General features: G+C 42.2%; 1 protein-coding gene and 1 long non-coding RNA gene across 4 annotated transcripts; one reads left to right on the top strand and one right to left on the bottom strand.

Annotated features, from left to right (window-relative positions):
* The first annotated feature begins 3,522 nt into the window (after positions 1-3,522).
* Positions 3,523-5,415, top strand: ciz1b (cdkn1a interacting zinc finger protein 1b). Of its 3 annotated transcripts, XM_054773798.1 has the most exons (9): positions 3,523-3,744; positions 3,832-3,964; positions 4,067-4,131; positions 4,214-4,278; positions 4,344-4,472; positions 4,555-4,649; positions 4,720-4,798; positions 4,867-4,971; positions 5,035-5,415. In XM_054773798.1, the coding sequence occupies exons 2-9, from the start codon at positions 3,945-3,947 to the stop codon at positions 5,134-5,136; spliced, it is 660 nt and encodes a 219-aa protein (XP_054629773.1). In that variant the 5' UTR covers positions 3,523-3,744; positions 3,832-3,944; the 3' UTR covers positions 5,137-5,415. The 3 variants fall into 3 exon arrangements, with proteins under 3 accessions (XP_054629773.1, XP_054629774.1, XP_054629772.1); XM_054773799.1 differs by having other exon boundaries at positions 3,523-3,964; positions 4,867-4,966; XM_054773797.1 differs by having other exon boundaries at positions 3,523-3,964.
* Positions 5,416-6,734: 1,319 nt separating this feature from the next.
* Positions 6,735-14,029, bottom strand: LOC129179938 (uncharacterized). Its single transcript, XR_008570073.1, has 2 exons — positions 13,604-14,029; positions 6,735-13,399 (listed from the first exon to the last, which is right to left on the bottom strand). It is a non-coding gene; the product is annotated as an uncharacterized LOC129179938 (long non-coding RNA).
* Between the last annotated feature and the right edge of the window lie 376 nt (positions 14,030-14,405).

The raw sequence follows: 14,405 nt of genomic DNA, 5'->3' as shown, positions 1-14,405 counted from the left end.
ATTCCAAGAAAAAGCAATGAAAGTCAAATGAAGGGAAATGGAAAACAAGCGTTCTGTTGGATTCCACTTTATTTTTAGTGCTTTGAAAACATTTGCTTTTGGGCCGTTTTTAGCCAAGCGATTGGAATGTTACATGCAAATACTAACTGCTCTATTCAAATGAGCTCCGGCATGACCCCACGCTTGGACATCAAACGAGGAATTGGGCAAGGTTGTTCTATCCCCCCCATCTCTGTCTGCTTTTAGCTCCAGGTTAGATGGAGCTTTCTGAAAGGCATCACTGCAGCAGAAAGACAACTCTGTTAGTCAACAACCACCTTTTGAAAGAGTCTCCTCCAAGACCTCCTGCTCTAAATATGATTCATGTGTTCCCTAAAGCTTCTGGTCTCCACTTGAATGGAAACAAGTGTGAGTTCATGGCAGTAAAAGACTCGACTGCTCGCCCAATAGCGAACATCGCTGTCAAAGAAACTGCCATATATTTAGGAATTTCCATCACGAAAGATCAGAAAGCCAGTAATGCTTTCAATTTGATCCCAATTCTAGAAAAGATCAGAAAAGGTTGACTCTGTGGCTCCTAGGAGATGTGTCTTCAAGAGGCGGAAGGCGTAGGAATATCTCGACGTACTTATGCTGCCCTCTCACTACATGTTCACAGATGTTGTTCAACTTTTGATGGAAAAATAAGACGCATTACATAAAATGTGTGGTCATAAACACATATGAGAAGGGGGGGCTTAAGTTCTTGGACTTTGTTTCTCTAAATAATACCTTTAAGATCAATTGGATCAAACAATTCTTGAAAAAAACAAACACAATATGAAACTGTTTCTCCAATTATATTTTTTCTAAAATTGGTGCTCTCAAATTGCTTTTAGTGTGTAACTATAACAAAGAACCCCCCCATTCATCTCCCCAGCTTCCATAAACAAGTTCTGCTTGCATGGTCTATGATATACAAACACTACTGATACTCTAATCCACTTTATTTATATAGCGCATTTTATAAACACTGTTTCCAAAGTGCTGCACAGACTAGCAAAACCATAAATAATAAGTAAATAAAGGAATGTAAATGGAAATAATAAGTAAAAATGACCACAATAAAAACTAAAAGATCAAATAGAAACAAAGAAACAATAAAATATTTAAAACAAGAAATCAAAACAATAAAAGCCAAAAGTCCAAGAAGTAGGTAAAAAATAAATAAGTAAATTTAATTTAAAAAACTAAAATAAATAGAACCAATAAAAACTTAAAAAAGAATAAAAGACACAGAGGACCACACGACTCACGCCGAGTTAAAAGCCAGAGAATAAAAGTGGGTTTTAAGACGAGACTTAAAGCTTGCAATTGTGGGGGCTGTTTTTACCTGAGGGGGGAGAGTGTTCCACAGCTTTGGGCCGACTACAGAAAAGGCCCGGTCTCCCCTGGTCTTAAGTCTGGTCTTAGGCACCACCAGTTGGAGCTGGCCTTCGGACCTCAAAGTGCACGCTGGAGTGTAGATTTGGATGAGGTCCGAGATGTACTGAGGGGCCAGCCCATTCAAAGCTTTAAAAACAAACAATAAAATCTTAAAATCAATCCTAAAACGCACAGGCAACCAGTGCAAGGAGGCTAAAATTGGGGTAATATGCTCGCTCTTTTTGGTTGCTGTTAAAAGCCTTGCTGCAGAGTTCTGGACTAAGTGTAAGCGAGAGAGTCATTTATGGCTTATTCCCGAGTAAAGACGTGACGAGATAAAAGCGTGCATGGCTTGTTCGAAATGTTGCAATGATAAAAATGATTTGACTTTGGATAAAAGCCGAAGATGATAAAAACAAGATTTTACTACGGCATTGATTTGTTTATTAAGTTTAAAATCACTATCAATGATGACGCCAAGGCTGGTGGCTGTGGAACTGACATGGTTTTTCATGGGACACAAGTCCAAGTGGGGGTCATTATTATTAAGGATGATAACTTCTGTCTTCCCCTCATTGAGCTTTAGAAAATGTTGAGCCAACCAGACCTTGACGTCACTAAAGCACTCAAGAAGGGGAGTCTATATGGAATAACAAGGATATACTTTACAAGAACACATCCATATTCTTTGGGGAGGGGTTTAACAGTTACAACTGTTACACCCACGGTGTAAGAAGGAGAGGTTCCGCAGGTCCTTCATACCGACCGCTGTCAGGCTCTACAACACCTGCACCACCTGAACCATGTTGTAGTCACTATGTATTCTTTACTTGCGTATCTTGCTTGCTGCTGTAACAAGTCAATTTCCCCGCTGTGGGATAAATAAAGTACAAATACAATACAATACAATACAATACAATAATATTATTTGAGTAAGGCAGCTATTCAACGCCAATGGTGTCTTGTTTTCCTATGAAGAGTGTCTTCAATATCATGGTATACCTAGAACTCCCAAACAGAATGCTATAGTATTCCATCTGGTGTACTCATGTTGTTCAAAAGTAGTATGTCTGTTAATATACTTGATGCTCCCTTTACTGTCGTAACGGATTCACCAGTTGGTCAAATATGCTTCAACCCGTCTGGAAGGAAGAACAACTTTCCAAAGAAATATTGTTTCTGTTTCTCCTGTCATAACTCACTGGAACAGTCGTGTTAATAACTTGTGTTGGGAAAACATCTGCTCTCTTCCTCAAACATTGAAAGAAGTACCATTTAAAATGATCCACCGATGTTATCCAGTTAAATCCTTCTTTATCAAATTCAAGTATGCTGATTTAGTTTTGAAATGTGCTTTTTGTGACTCCCATACTGAGACTGTTGTTCATCTGTTTTGGAAATGTGACTATACTAGTAAACTATGGCAAGATGTTTGTAGATGTTTTATTCTAGATCATATCTGCTGGGATTTTGAGCTCCTCCTGCAAAATGTCCTTTTTGGCTTTGCAAAGATTGATGCTCCAGCTGACAAAGAATATTTTCTAATTCATCTCATTTTAATTCTTGCAAAATTCTACATCCACAAATGTAAATTTGCCAAAGTGAAACCCCTTTTTTATGTTTTCATGAAAGAACTGAAGCTGTACCTCAAATCGATATCCTCTGCTAATAACAAGAAAGCTATCAAGACTATAAATCTGTGCTCCCACTTCAATATCCTTAATTCTGTTTAATTTTCATTGCTTATGTCCCCTCGTGTATCTTACTTTAATTACTATTATTATTATCTTTATTACTTTTTATTTATTTATTTATCACTTTTCTCTTACGTTTTTATTTATTTAATCTCGATTTCTGTGTGATTTATTTGATGTGTTTTTTGTTATCCAACTGTTATTTGTTAATGCCCATGTTTGATGCACTGTTAGTGTAACTTGCAAGGCATTAATAAAGTTGATTTAAAAAAAGACACATACTATCTACCAAATTGTCTTTACATGCAGCATGTATACCTTTAAGAGTTAATAAAGCCCTAATAGATATGGGGAAAAAACAAATGAAGAGTCAATGCGGACAAACACTTCTCGGACAATGACTTTATCCTCCCGGCCGGCAGGGGGCGACGGAGGCACACGACTCCACTAGCCTTGTTACTTGATAGCATTAGCTTCAGCCGGCCGATAAGGTGCGCTAACTTCATCGTGTTTGGAGTTATTGTCCATTTCTTCTATGTGTTCGTACTGTTAGTATCAACTATCCAGGCGAAGCGGGTTCAACGTGCTCTAGGTGGAGTGTTGGCGTAGACGTCCGTGTCCTGATGTCAAGCTGAGCCGAGACCCTGTGAGGAAAAACACACAAATGAAACCTTTTCTTTGTTTATGACACATGACACCAGACACTGTTACTTCATCGACACTTATTCGGAAGCTAGGGGAGGTTGGACGTGTTTCGGCTTGGGTGTAAGATTATTTCACGGTGGAAATGAAAAGCAGTAGTGGTTTAAAAGGAACGTATTGACAGCTGCAGCGCTGCTCGGTGCGATGGGCAAGATGTCAAGCAGGTAAAACATGGAAAGGACGATCGCAGAAGCAGACTATTCGTCATTTCATCATTTCCTACTGTCAAAATGTTTCATCGACTACTTTTGTTTGCGCCCCAACAGCGCCGAGGAGGCTGCGGGGCCGACCAATGGAGACGAGCCCGCCGGGTCACGTGATGAAGCCGGACGTGAGCGTGCTGCTGCGGGTGTCGCTTTGATTAAAAAAAAAGTTTTCGCTTCAGTTTGCTGACTTATTTACTGTGTTGTTAGATGGAGGTCATCCTTGTGACCACCAGGGGGCAGCAGAGCTCTGTGACGCCAACAGGACCGCGGAGGTCAGCTGTGCTAGGCTAGTTTAGCAGATTGATGAATGGTGATGCTGAGTGTGTGTTTGTGCCAGCTCCACAGCGCGGGTTCGCTAAAGGTCACCATCCAGCAGAGCAGCGACTGTCGGGAGTTCGCACGCAGGGACAAAATGGACGACAGGCTCCGCTGTCACGTGTGCGGCGTCACCTTTTCCTCCATGCAGGTGAGGACGTGCTTCCTTGCGTCACGTGACACAAAACATGACATTGACAGTGTGTGTGTATGTATGTATGTGTGTGTGTGAGGCATTTGAGGTGCACATGACAGGTTCAGATCACATGACCAAAGTGAAGGCGATCACACGGTCCATCGGTGTCAGCGCACACGCTCTACTGGGAAGGTAGGAACTCGAACACACACACACACACGTCGCTGTTAGGCCACGCCCACCCGCAGCATGTGTCCCCCAGGCGGCGGCGCTGGTGTGACACGTGTCAGACGCACTTCACCGGTGACATCATCCTCCACCGACGCAGCAGACAACACAAAGTGGGTGATGACATCATCATGGTCATGTGGAGGTGTGTGTGTGTGTATCCATGCGTGCGTGTGTGCAGGTGTGTAAGCGGGACTCGCGGCCCTTCTGTGCGGCGTGCACGCGTCACTTCAAGTCTCCCAGGAAGTTGGTGGAGCACATGAAGTCTGCTAAGCACAAACGTCAGGTGACTAGCAGGTCACATGACTTGGATGGCACAATTGATGAGCTGTGTGTGTGTTGCCCGCAGGTGCGCCAGGAGGAGGCCCAGGAGGAGGAGCTTATCACTGTGGACGCTATTGGCTGCTTTGAGGAGGAAGTGAAGCAGGAAGCGGGCGTGGAAGTCATGTGACTGGCAGAGTGGTACAGAAGAATTGAGGAAAGACGTGCTAGCACAGCAGGACGTCTACGTCTGTCCACAGGGACTGCAGTGGAAAGGTTCCTAGTTAACACAGGTTGCAGGGGGAATGGTTTAAGGGGGACACATGACAGAACGTGTAGGTGGGCCATGAGTGTGTGTGATGATTGTACTTGCTCTTTGACACACCCTCTTTGTAGCAGCATCGAGGATGGATGTCATGTTAGCAGAGCCGATAGAAGTGCTTTTACGGAATTAAAAGCCCTGATGAAAGATTGCGTTCTTTCAGTCTTTGGAGCCCCGCCCCAACCCACGCTCGGCACTTTGATGGACGCCAGGATGGCGCAAGTACGCCGATGGAGCGCCGAGAAGAGTGGGAGTCCAGACTTGACCATCAACACCGCACCACTTCCTTTCATGCTGCTGCTCCTGGGAATGTTCAAATCGAGTTAATTTGTATAGCACCTTACAACATCAACATCAAGGTGCTTCACAAGAGTAAAAACACGCAATAGCAAATGAGAACAGGGTAAGATGGAATAAGATAGAATAAAAACAACTAAAACAATAAAATAAATACAGGCACAGAATGACAACTAAAGTACATGTAACCATCACGTGTCATAAGCCAGTCGAAAAAATGAGTTTGTAAAAGATTTAAAAACTGATAACTCTGTGGTAGATCATAGCGCAGGTGGAAGGGAGTTCCAAAGTGTGGGGGCAAACGCAGCAAAAGCACGATCCCCCATTTTTTGTATTTCATCCTTGGGACTTCTAATGTTGTGTGTTGAGAAGAGCGCAGGGCCCTGGAGTGGTGACGGACAGCTAAAAGCTCAGCCAAGTATGCTGGAGCAAGTCCATGAATGGCCTTGAACGCAAATAAAAGGACTTTAAAATGGATTCTAGAGAACGGAGAACTGGAGGGATATGGGAGTATTTTGGGGTATTAGTAAGAAGGCGAGCAGCTGCGTTTTGTACCAACTGGAGCCTGCGGAGGAGGGACTGATTCACTCCAGTGTAGAGGGCATTACAATAATCAAACCTCGAGCTGATGAAAGCATGAATCGCTTTTTCAAGATCTGTACGAGACAAAAAGGGCTTTACCTTTGCCAGGAGCCTGAGGTGGAAGAAACTCGCTCTGACCACAGAACTCACTTGCTTATCGAGCTTTAGACTGTTGTCAAAAAACACACCAAGCTTTTTAAAAGCAGGAGCAAAAGGGGGGGGTGGGGTGTCAAAATTTATTTCACTGTGCGGTGAATCGGGGGTAAAAACAATGTACTCCGTTTTTCCTTGATTTAAATGAAGGAAATTCTGAGACAGCCATTGTCTGATGTCATGAAGGCAGCTATGGGGGGTCTAGTGCCTTCTTGTCACTGAGCATTACTGGTAGGTAGAGCTGTACGCCATCGGCATAAAAATTAAAATGGATATTGTGTCTGGAGATGATTGGACCCAATGCTAGTGTAACACTCCCGTGGGGTGTTTACAGGGTAAGGGATAAGGGGACAAGGGGATATGATGGACCAGTACAGGTTCGGCTGCTGGAGTAATTTTTTGGCTTAGCAGACATAAAAACCACAGACCAAGAATAAGTTGAACTGCCGGCTTATAATTACAAAAATACAAGTATGGACAGAAACATTTACACATATAACATACAACATATAACACACACTTCCAGATGAGTTAAACCTTTCTACCTTTTTTCTCTTAAACCTTATTTGGGTTTAAAGAATTAAGTTTAGCACTATGTTAACACTATATTTGGTATTATGGCTAATGTTTAGTTCCGTTGTTGGTTTAGTACTCGGTTGCAACCTTTTGTTTAGGGCGTGTTAGTTCTTGATCATTTCTAATTACTAACTACTTGGTTGAAAGTAAACCAAGTTTAGTTCTATTCTGGTTCCCTTCAAGTTAGTTTTTGGAATTTCCATTTGTTAGTTTGTTTACAAACATACAAATCACTTAGTGCACAAATAACCCTTTCACAATAATTAAGGAAAATACCAAAAGAATAGAACAATGTACCAAATTCAAAATAATTCAGCAAAAGACTGAATAACCAAATTAAGTCTTTTTCTTTCTTTTCTATTTGTTAGTCCTTTGATTGTCTTGGACAATCCAGCGGTTATCCTTGGTCCACTGCAGTTTTGCAGAAACAATGGATAATCCTACCAGTTGTAGTACCATGCACCGGTCAGCAGAGGGCTTGTTGCTCCTGAACTGGTCCTGGCGCATGCGCAGTTCACAGGTTCCGTAGGTGGCTCGCCATCTTTATCTCAAGCACGTGCTCCTGCACATGTTCTCTTATGTCGATCTAGCTCGGTAGTTCTTCAACCCAATCTAATTGGCCAAGTCCTGTTCGAGAAAATAAAACATCTCCAAAACAGGAACACGGTGGAAAATCAAAAATACCTTCTTTGCACTTTCTTCAGAGAACAAAAATAGTATTTAGACACGTTTTCATATTTTTCTGGAAAGTTTCCTGCTCTTCTCCTTCTGCTGCGCACTATGTGCTGACTGCATAATGTTCTCCCTCCTCTGCACAGGAAATGGAGCTAGTCACATGGGTTACGTAGCAACCTACCCTTTCAAAATAAAAGTCACATTTCCGTAATTCAAACGTAAATTACAATAACCAATGAATTTACATACTTTTCACATTTTAACAGGTTTTCAACAACATACTGTAGATTATTATACACATATTTACAGATTTTATAACCACATTGTCTCATATTGTTTTTTTATACAAAGTATTTATTGCTGTTTTTATTAACAGGCTTTTACTTTTGAGCATCCAGTTAACCTGGGTTACACCTGCATGTAGAGTGAAAATAAGGTAGGCCCAAGGATGGAACCCTGGGGCACGCCAGAAGAGAGGGGAGCGGTTGCAGAGGAGAAGTCATGAATCATTACTGAAAAAGTCCTGTTGGTGAGATATGACATGAACCATTCCAGCACAGAGCCACGTAGGCCAACACAGTGTTGAAGGCGGGAGATGAAGACTGAGTGGTCCACAGTATCAAAAGCAGCTGTAAGATCTAAAAGCACCAGCACTACAGAGTTTTTGGCGTCAAGGGCTGTGAGGATGTCATTGTGTACTTTCAAGAACGCGGATTCTGTGCTGTGACGGGTTCTAAAGCCAGATTGAAATTTGTTAGCAATATTATGGATAGACAGATATGACTGGAGTTGTGAGAGGATAAGTTTCTCCATGACCTTGGACAGAAAGGGCAGGTATGAGATTGTACGGAAGTTGGATAGACTTGATGGGTGTAGATTCGTTTTTTTAAGAAGTGGTCTAACTACAGCTTGCTTAAGGGCAGTGGGGACAATACCCAGCCTGAAGCAGCTGTTCATAAATAGAACAAGGGTGGGACTAATGGTATCTAGAACCTCCTTCATTATCCTTGCAGGGAGAACGTCTAGAGGGCAGTTGGTGGGGTTTAACTGTTGGACTGATTTTTTTAAGAAGAGAAGTGGAGATTGGCTCAATGTTGTCAAAAGTGTGCTTTACAGGGGAGTCAGGCAGACTAGCAGATGAGACCTTTGGGATGGATTGTCTGACTGTTTCAAGATTCAAGAGAGTTTTATTGTCATGTGCATGGTAAAACAGCAGTTATACTATGCAATGAAATTCTTATTCTGTTCATTCTCCCAAGAAAAGAAAGAAAACACAAGAAAGAATAAGAACATAAGAAACATAAATACCAATACATTAAGCAACAACAACAGAAGATACATTAATACAAATAAATAATATAAATAAATAAATAAATAAATAAAGTGCTATGAGTGTGTGCGTGTGTTGCGTGCGGCGTGTGTGAGTGCTTCGTTGAGAAGCCTGATGGCCTGTGGGTAAAAGCTGTTTGCCAGCCTTGTGGTCCTGGACTTCAAACTCCTGTAGCGTCTGCCTGATGGTAGGAGTGTGAATAATGAGTGTTGTGGATGTGTGCTGTCCTTGATGAGGTTGTGTGTTCTTCGTAGGACTCTAGTTTTATAAATGTCTTGCAGTGAGGGGAGGGCTGCCCCAACAATGTTCTGTGAGGTCTTGATCACCCGCTGGAGTGCCTTCCTATCTCGTGTTGTACAGTTACCGTACCAAACAGTGATGGAGGCGGTAAGGACACTTTCCATAGTGCATCTGTAGAAGCAACTCAGGATTGTGGTGGACATGCCAAATTTCCTCAGTCTTCTCAGGAAGTACAGTCTCCTTTGGGACTTCTTCATAATTTGTTGGGTGTTGTGAGACCAGGTGAGGTCCTCGCTGATGTGTGTGCCAAGGAACTTGAAGGTTTTCACCCTCTCCACCTCAGTCTCATCAATAAACAGGGGTCTATGCAGCTCCTTTTCCCTTGTTCTTGGGTCGATGATCATCTCTTTAGTCTTATCTGTATTGAGAAGGAGATTGTTATCACGGCACCAAGCTATGAGGTCCGCCACCTCTCTTCTGTATGATGTTTCAACACCACCAGTGATCAGTCCGATGACTGTATCTGGCGATTTCAACCACTGTAACCTCAGGACTGTTCTCCCCAAATATTACCAGCATGTGAGCTTTCCCACAAGGGAAAATAACATATATAATAACACATAATAATCCTGGACCAAGTCTACAGCAACATGAAAGGTGCTTTGAAGGCTGTTCCAAGACCACACTTTGGAAAGGCCGACCACATCTCCATATTCCTTTATCCAACATACAGACAACTTCTTCAACAAGCTCCCCCTGTAAGTACAGCAGTTAAAGTGTGGAATGAAGAAACTGATCAAGTACTTCAGGACTGCTTTGGCTGCACAAACTGGGATGTGTTTAAAACTGCAGCGGGGAGGGAAGATTGCACTGTTGATTTGGATGAATATGCTTCTGCTGTTACTGGCTACATTAGCACATGCATAGAGACTGTTACCACCACCAAGTATTACAGAAAATACCCTAACCAAAAACAGTGGATGAACTGTGATGTAAGGGCTAAGCTACGTGCTCATTCGACTGCATTTGTCATGGGCACCGCTGATGACTACAAAAAGGCCAGATATGACCTGAGGAGGTCCATACGAGAGGCCAAAAGACAGTACAGACAGAAGCTGGAGGGCTACTATTCCACCTCAGACCCCCGGCGCATGTGGGCGGGGCTCCAGCACATCACAGACTATTGACAGCGGAGTAGCGTAGCCACGTCCAGCCAAACCACACTTCCAGATGAGCTGAATGAGTTCTATGCCCGCTTTGACACCCAAACTCCTGATGAGCAGAGAGGGTGGCTGAACTTGGGGAGCACACAGGACTCACCTCTCATGGTGACATCAGCTGATGTGCGCAGGGTTCTGAACAAAACAAACCCACGAAAAGCAGCAGGCCCAGACAACATCTCAGGACGTGCACTTCGGGTTTGCTCATCAGAGCTAGCTGATGTGCTTGCTGACATATTTAACCTGTCGCTTGCACAAGCATCTGTACCGACCTGCTTTAAGTCCACCACCATAGTGCCCGTACCCAAGAAGAGCAACGTGACCTGCTTGAATGACTATCGCCCTATAGCACTCACTCCTATTGTAATGAAGTGCTTTGAAAGAATAGTCATGACCCACATCAAAAAGAGCATCCCGGCAACTGTGGACCCTCTACAGTTTGCATATCGCCAGAACCAGTCCACGGATGATGCAGTCAACACTGCCATCCACACAGCCCTTTCTCACCTACAGGGCCAGGACACATATGTCACAATGCTATTTATAGATTATAGCTCTGCTTTTAATACAGTCAGCCCCCACAAACTCACAAATAAGATCCTCACACTTGGCCTGTCACCCTCCCTCTGTAACTGGGTGTTTAACTTTCTCACAGGCAGGCCCCAGTCAGTCAGAGTCTGAGTGAGACTGTTGCAACCTTGTCCATAAAGAAAAAAAAATGTTCTGGAGTTTGGTACCAAAATCCTCCTCATTTCACACTTTTTCACTGTTTTTTTTCAGCACTAGTCAGAAAGAAGGCGAGTGTGGTGTTCACAAGTGTGAGTGTGAAGCGTGAAATGAAGCATTTTCTCTGAGGTTTGGTGTTTGTGTCACTGTTAGCTGCATTTTCACTCTACTTGAATTACTCTTGAGCCCATGACAGGGAAATGTTTTTAAATGGATGCAATAACAACGTACGCATTTCACTATTTTTTACTTTTATTCCATTTGGATTACTGTGTTTCCTCGCTCTCACTGATCTGTATTATATATCTGGATAGACCATTGGTCAATGACTTGTGAAGCCACACGGCTGCCATATTACCACTCGCAAGAAACACTAGTCGGACAATGACTTATGTGAGAACTTGTGAGTTGTTAAGTGTGTTGTTAGTTTGTTAGCCACTCACACTAAATGCAAGGTTAGTCTTCAGGCTAACCTCGCACAACAGGTGTGCTTGAGCTTCATCATAAGGACTCGGGTATGATCATTTTTAAACATTCTGTGGATATCATACCATACCTGAGTCATAAGGGCTTTACATGGGGGGCCGTGGGGGATATGTAAACAAACAACCACCACTAGACTACTAAATCATTTGCAGTTGCTTAAAAATATAAAAAAATACGTTTGTTTTTTTTGTTTACCCGAATTTCAAATGAACCCCCATAAGGAGACAATGTTTATATATTATTACATATTATATTTCATATTATTCCTGTGGTTTTTGTTCAAATATATTTCTATATCAGAAAAGATCTTATTTCTATTTCATAACACTAACAAAAAAAATCATCAAAATGTAAAATGATTTTAAAACTTGTCTCTTTTATGGTTCATATTTTGTACAGACGAGAGCATAGTGAATTGTATGAAAGTAAGAATAAAAAGTAAAGGATCATGACCATGGATTTTAGTGGAAAAAAGGGATGGGATATGCAGTTCAAATGAAAATCTCTTTCTAGAGGAGTAAAACTATCATTGCTATAGGGGAGTGCTGAGCCAGGGTGCACAGTAGAATTTTGTCCCAAAGGCAATGAGAATTGGAAGGGAAAAAGTACATTTAATATAGCCAAAAGATACAGAATAACGTATCAAATGGTTTTTAAGGGACGAAGGTTGCGTTACTTGAAAGAATGGGAGAATCTCCCCGCTTTTTAATGTCAAATATAGATGTTCTGTTAGCCTCTTCATCTGCTTTGTACACTATGTATGCTGTGCCAATGTAGTCTGCTACGTACGACATGTGAGTGCTAAGATGGCCTCTCTGTGGCTTCAGCGGCTTGCACGGCCGCGTGCGACGTATGAGCTATCCAGATATATTAGTACAGATCAGTGCTCGCTCTATGGCGGTTTGCTGTTTTGCTGCATATTTTAGTGCTTTTTTTCATTTTTTACAGCGTATGAACACTGATACAGGCCGAGCCTGGCCCTTTAAGAAGAATAGCATTGTGGGAAGTTCAGTGTCTTTCCTCCTGCTCGGTTGTCTGAACCGCCCATTGTTTTCTGTGTCGTGATTGGCTGTAGACCATTGCCAATCAATGCATGTCTCTTGTGTCATCGCTAGCTAGTCATTGCTTGCTTGCTAGCTTGTTTTATTGCTTATTCATTCTTTTACAATGGTCTTTTATTTTTAAAATGAGTATTTTCTAATAACTTCACATATTTGGGCTTTTCCAAATAAGCCCCCCCCCGGTGAGCAAGAGCGGCACTATACATTTTAATCTAAAAAAGAATCCTAAAAAACAAAACAATTTAATGAAATAAAGCTAACCTCCTTGGTTTGGTTAGCCCCCTCTGGTGGTAGTGTAACGGATGCCAGCTAGTGAGGCTGCACAAGTGTATGTTGGTAAACCTCACTCCCTCTGTCTTAAGAGCTGCGCTGGACACGCGGTCGACAGTCTGGGCTTTTAGCCGTGTGGTCAGCGCTCTCCCCGTCCTTTTCGAAGGTCGTGTGTTCGAGTCCCGATGCGGGCGGTGCAAAGCAGGGCGGGTTTGTTTGTACAACATAATAAAACTGTTCAGATTTAAGGATCCATTTTCTTAAAGTGACATTTCAATAACAAAAATAAAACATTAAAAAAAATAAAGGCTTCACCGGGCGTTCTAGCCCCCATAGACAATGTACTTCTAAATTTTATAAAGTGCACAACAAAGTGTATTTTCTCTTAACAGTGAATGGTGCAATCCCTCCAAGTGCATATTAAACATAGAAACATTTGGCAATTAACATACCTGTGGAACAATGGCAAGGAGGGCACAATATTAGCGGGCACACACAGCAGCATCCCCTGACTTCTGCAGCAAGTCACATAAAAGGGGAATTTTCGTCAGACTTAAATGGAATATTAATGACGTTTTTTTTTCCAGCTAAAAGTCACCAAAACAGCTCCACAGCAATTCAGCAAATGCTTATAATATTGTAATGGCGGCTGAATAACTGCACGTCAGGATGGCTGTATTCAGTCAGCCATTTATTTTCATAAATAGAAAAGCACTTACAGATGCAGGAGCACGTAGCTACACGTGTGTAAAACAGCAACGCTTTCTTCTCTTCTTAATCTACGCCTTTTTCCTCCAAATGCTTGCTCCAACCAACATGCTGAACCCGACTTCCCCCTATAGCTCACACCAAAACCACAGCTAGGAGCAACACAATATACCCGTCGCTACAATATTTACACATTCAATATACATTGAAAAGAACAAATTTTCAGCATTTTGTTACACACAGGAGCAGACAGCCTAGACACGTCTTACCAGCTGCTCAAACGTCCACATTATGGCAGCAGACACGCGTTTCTCCCTGTGTGCGTCGCTATAAAGGGTCCCCCTTGCAACAGCAACCGCAACAAAAATATGTTGCATCAGAACATAAATGCAGGTTTTGAGAATGTTCACAACAAAAAGCATAGTATTTTAACCCTTGAAGAGTTATTGTCCATATTTTGGACAGTGAGATTTATTTTAAAGAGAAAAGCATTTGGGGAAAAAACGTTTGATTGCTTCAAGGTCTCCCAGGTTGGAAATAGATGAAAAACAAAAAAAATGGCACCATGCCAACATTTGTAAAGTGTTGCATCTCTGAGCAAAATAAAAATGCTCCAGAACGTTACAAAAGTCCAAGTTTTGACACATAGACTCCCATTATAATGTCTATTTTTTGATGCACTGAAAACCTCATATTTTATCATGCATTTCCCGTGATTTCCGCTTCAATCCATTCAGTGGCGAGTCGAAAAACAGCAGAGAGGGATTTTTTTTTTTTTTTTGAATTTACACCCACAATCCACTGGATGGCGAC

The sequence above is a fragment of the Dunckerocampus dactyliophorus genome, chromosome 4 (genome assembly GCF_027744805.1).
Source record: "Dunckerocampus dactyliophorus isolate RoL2022-P2 chromosome 4, RoL_Ddac_1.1, whole genome shotgun sequence".
Taxonomy (NCBI): Eukaryota; Metazoa; Chordata; class Actinopteri; order Syngnathiformes; family Syngnathidae; genus Dunckerocampus; species Dunckerocampus dactyliophorus.
The sequence above is the reverse complement of the archived record's forward strand: the minus strand, read 5'-3'. Positions and strand labels throughout refer to the sequence as shown.